Source organism: Triticum dicoccoides, chromosome 4A (assembly GCF_002162155.2).
Source record: "Triticum dicoccoides isolate Atlit2015 ecotype Zavitan chromosome 4A, WEW_v2.0, whole genome shotgun sequence".
NCBI classification, from domain to species: Eukaryota; Viridiplantae; Streptophyta; class Magnoliopsida; order Poales; family Poaceae; genus Triticum; species Triticum dicoccoides.
Genome location: NC_041386.1, coordinates 716,809,066 through 716,814,027, shown reverse-complemented (window position 1 = coordinate 716,814,027; position 4,962 = coordinate 716,809,066). Strand labels below are relative to the sequence as shown.

The following is a 4,962-nucleotide window of genomic DNA, read 5'->3' as shown; positions in this document are numbered from 1 at the left end:
ACATTGAGCGGGCTTCTGAGGATGCATGACAATCATCCTGGATTATATTATATTCGACAAGCAGCCATTCATTCCTTTCATGACGAAGCTCCTTGCTTTCTAGTACCTCTCTTCGCCATGGCGGCGTGATGCTCATTGCGCTCCTCGTCTTTGCCTTCGCCGTCACCAGCGGATCCGGAGGTGGGGCCCGAAGCTTCGGAGAGGCGTGTTTGGCAGAGGGGAGGCCATGGTGGAGAAACGTCGTGCTGCTGCGCCCAATCTCCTTGTGCGCCGAAGCTGCCGCTGCTACGCCGCCGTCACGCCAAAGACCTATGGATCCCACCGTTAGAGAAAGTATTGCAGGCATGGAGCTAGGGATCCACTGCTAGAGAGAGAGAGAGAGAGAGAGAGAGATGGTTGCTCATGTCGATCTGCTACTGTTGCCGCCGCCGCCTTGTGCCCTTGTTCCATCGCTGCTGCTCTAGCTTCCGCCTGGTGGGGGCATCAATTCGCTAGCGTGGGGATAGGCGAGAAAGAGGGGGCCGATTTGGAAGGGATCCTAGAAGATCTCGACGTTGGGCTGATCCAAAATTTCAGGCGTGTGAGGAGGCATGACTTGCGTGAGATTGATTTTTTCCGGTGGAAGAACATGTGTGGGATTGATGTCCTGTGGCAGAACATTTAATCTCAGCCATTAGATGGGATGGCAGACCACTGAGGCAATTAGGACTGTCAGATTTAACTATGCGGGTTAGATCCTAAGGTGCTGGTTGATCCGTGTACAATAAGTTTGGTGACTCTAGGGGAATTCATGTTTGCTCTTTTAATAGTAGTGGAGATAAAAAAAAAATACTCTCTATCCAATGGACAGTTAAGACCGAATACTCCTCTTGGGAACCGCTGCTTGCGACGATTTGATTGCCAGAATCCAGATCGATCCGATCCCTACAAATGAGCGCCTTATCTAGCGCTAGATCCGCTTAATCAAGGCCATCAGTTTGTCTCTCACATCACAGTATACTCGCCGGCACCGCATCATCTTTTGCAACACAGACAAAAACAACTCCATAGCAGCAGACGTCATCATAAATCCGACGAGCGACGGTTGCCGGTGGCCGCTTGCAGCAGAGCAAGTGTCACAGTGGAGCTGCAATGAAACATCACCGGTGGTCGCCGCTGCTGCAATGGAGCATTGTTTCATCGCCCGATGCCTCGGTGGAGCTGCAATGAAACATCGCCGAATGCTGCATCACAACACCAGCAACCGTCGACGGCTGCTGCATCATAGCGCCGGAGCATCTTTGCACCGCCGCGAGTGTTCACCACAACGTCCGAAGTATTGTGTCCCAACATGGTCGTAGGCTTTGCATCGTATTTTTTTGAGCAGCTTGGGTAGCATAGCTTCACGAGGAGAAGAACGAGAGGTTAGAGATGAAGAAAGTGGATCACGTTTTATTTTTTACGTGAAAGTGGATCACGTTTTGGAGAGAAGGAGAAGAATGGGTGGCTCACGCTCACGGAAATTAAGGAGATAACGTTTGGTGGTTGGTGGCTGACGGGAGTTGTGCGAGAGATGAGCAACGCACGATCGAGTCGATCGGGCGCGTCACGAAGCGGTTTAAGGCAGCCAGAAATCAGTCGGTTGGTTTTAAACGTTTCCCAGGCTATTTAGCCCAATTAAAACTGGACAAGTAAGCTGGTCCGTGGTTCAGTCCGTGTGTCTAGCATTTTCGCCTACAAAATGGGCACCCTTCTTTCATCCCATCACTCAAAACCCTATTCGGCCGCACATCAGATACACCTACCTAACCAGCACGTAGTACAGCTTCTCCTCCTCTTCCTCCCCCGGACGGCGGGCGTGCAGAAGCTGATCATGCCGCCGGAGAAGGCGCGGCTCGTCGACATCATGTCACTGCTGCTCCTGCGCAGGCGGGTCACCAGCTGCAACACCTTGGTCGACTCCGGGGACCAGGACAGAGTCCTAGATAACACGCCAGGCGACCTGCTCGTCGCACTCACCCAGCTGATCCAGAAGGCCCTCGCCGCTGCCTACTACCCAGCCAAGTGGTTCGGCGCCGTCGTCGAGTTCCTCCTCAACTTCGTCGCGGTCAACGGCGGACTATTTGGGATCATAGGGAGCATCATGAGATGTACGTACCTGCACGTAATTATTTGACGTACTTTACGTATATATGAGCATCTTGATCCCGAGTCAGCATCAACGGGCATCATGCATGGATGATCTTAATTCATCTTGAAAATGAGGACACGCGTGCACCCAAGCTAGCTTATAAATCAAAGAAACATTTCAGCGGATCTACAAATTAACGTATTGGTACGTATGGAAGAAAAACTGTTAACGTATTATACGTATGTTTTTCACATCACACGATGCAACACACTCATAACCTATATTCATGTGTGTATTTTCCTCCCCGATAAGTTTTCTTTAGGAAAACCACATGTTTTTGCATCACACAATGCAACACACTCATGACCTATATTCATGTGTGTATTTCCTCATTGATAAGTTTTCTTTATGGGTAACTTTTGTGTTTTTAGGGTTGTTAAACTAATTTTGCATAACTGTTAATATATGCAATTCGCGACCCATATCAAATCCTCATGTGTGTGTAGACATACTATCATAATTACTTTGACTACTACTCCTCCCTCAAAAACACTTATTTTGGGACGTAGGGTGTATTAGATTGGTAATAAAATAAAACATGAGGCTTCCTATAGTACACCCTCTTAAATTTCTTTAAAAAGAAAATTTTGTTTAATACTTCCTCTGTTAGATTACAAAGAAATCCCTAGGCGCCACGTGCTAATGACTGGCAGATCGATGGGTGTAGTGCTCATCCTCCGTTTGGGTTTATTATTAGCCGTCTTTGTATGTTGTGTTAAATTTTAACTTTAGATTTAATTGAAAAATATAAATATATACCGCAAAACTAGTACCATCAGAAACCGCTTTCGAATACAAATATAATATAATTTTTGCGACATACAACTTATGTTTTGCTTGTTAAATCAATGGTCAAAACTTGAGAGAAAATACGGGTAGAAAATAAACCTGGATGGAGGAAGTAATTTCATATGAGATTCACAACAGATAGATGACGTTGCTATCAACATGGGCTAGGTTCATTGTGACAGGGGACGAGTTCAATTAGTAGGTGATAAGACGTGTCGGGGCAAGCTCCTGTTTTTGCATCACACAATGAAAAGCACACTCATAACCTATATTTCATGTGTATATTATCTCCCTAATACGTTATCTTTATGGGTATCTTTTATGTTTTTATGGTTCTTACACTAATTTGCAGAATTATTCGTCACTGTCCATATCAAATCTTGACGTGTGTGTAGACATGCTATTACAATAACTATGAATACCATTAGATTGGCAAAATAAAATATGAGGCTTCCTTTGGTACACCCTCTTAACTTCTCCTGAAAATACTAGTTTTGTCTCCCGCAGTTAGACTACAAAAAAATCCCTAGGTGTCACAGGCTGATGACTAGCAGATCGATGTGTGTGGGGCTCAAACCCCATCCAGGTTTGTCGTGTTCATATTTTGGGTCAAATTCTGACACTTGATTTAATAAAAATAAATAAGTTATATACCACAAAACTAGTACCATTAAAAACCTCTTTCGAATACAAATAAAAAAGTATAACTTTTTCTGACATACAACTTATGTTTTGCAACTAAAATATGTTGTCAAAATTTAAGACAAAATACGAGGAGGAAATATACCTGGACAAAGGAAGTACTTTTGTAAGCGCCTCTCCAATGCTGATACTCACAGGGCTAGTTTCACTGTGAGAGGACATGGACTCAAGTAGTAGGTGACAAGACGTATCTGGGCAAAGCACAAGTTTTTAGGATTCTTACACTAATTTGGCATAATCACTAGTAGAAAACGGAGCTTTAGCGCCGGTTTGTAAGGGCCTTTAGTGCCGGTTTCATAACCGGCACTAAAGTGTGGTCACTAAAGGCCCCCCCTTTAGTACCGGTTCGGCACGAACCGGCGCTAAAGTGCCACCACGTGGTGTGAGCTCGCGCCCTGGTATGGGGACCTTTAGTGCCGGTTGGTGTTACGAACCGGTACTAAAGGTTTTTCTTGAATTTTTTTTTGAAAATTTTGGAAATTTTTTCTGATTTTTTTATTTTTAATTTTTCTGAATTATTTGATGATTTATTCTCTAATCACCTCTCTTAACTGCTCGAGTGTGGATCACTCATTCCAAATCATCTAACTTCCCGACCAGTCACCCATCCCTCTCACTACTCTAGCCCGAGCACGCTTAACTTTCGGGTTCTATTCTCCTTCGTTTCCAAGTCTGCACTTGTTGTTTTCCTGACAATAGTAGGATGTCAATCCTATTAACCCTCAGGAGTTTAGCTTGAGCATGAAGTCACACATTTCACCGTTTGAGTTTGAAACTATTATTCTAAAAAACAGTAATTATTTAGTAACGCTAATATTTCTTGAATAAGTTTGACCATAGTTTGACCATAGTTTGACCAGATTTGACAAAAATTCAAAAAATTGAAATAATTATTTAGTAACACTAATATTCTTGAATAATCATGTATTAACATTAATACTTCTTGAATAAGTAGTTTGACCAGATTTAACCAATTTTTTTTAAAAAAACTGAAATTTGACCATATCTTTTTTCCCTTTTGGAATTTGAGGATTCTAAAAAATTCCAAACAGGCCGTAGGCCATCTCCATCGGATGCGGATTTTCGTGCTGAATTTTTTAATATATTATACGTTTTTTTCCGACATTGTATGCAAAAGTTATAGCCGTTTTACATTTTCACTACACTTTTTGCAAAACATGTCCAAATTGTAGTTTTCAAATTTTCCTAACTAGTAGGTGTAGTAATATAACTACCTCTCGAAGGATTTTATTTTTTGAAGTTTTTATCATTTTCTTTTGATTTTTTCAGAACTGAAATGG

General features: G+C 42.9%; 1 protein-coding gene across 1 annotated transcript in view; it reads left to right on the top strand.

Annotated features, from left to right (window-relative positions):
* The first annotated feature begins 1,720 nt into the window (after positions 1-1,720).
* LOC119284216 (triacylglycerol lipase OBL1-like) overlaps positions 1,721-4,962 on the top strand; it is a 10,013-nt gene continuing 6,771 nt past the window's right edge. Inside the window, exon 1 of the mRNA XM_037563430.1 lies at positions 1,721-2,129. Within this exon, the coding sequence (XP_037419327.1) occupies positions 1,721-2,129 (409 nt within the window). The remainder of the gene's footprint in view (positions 2,130-4,962) is intronic.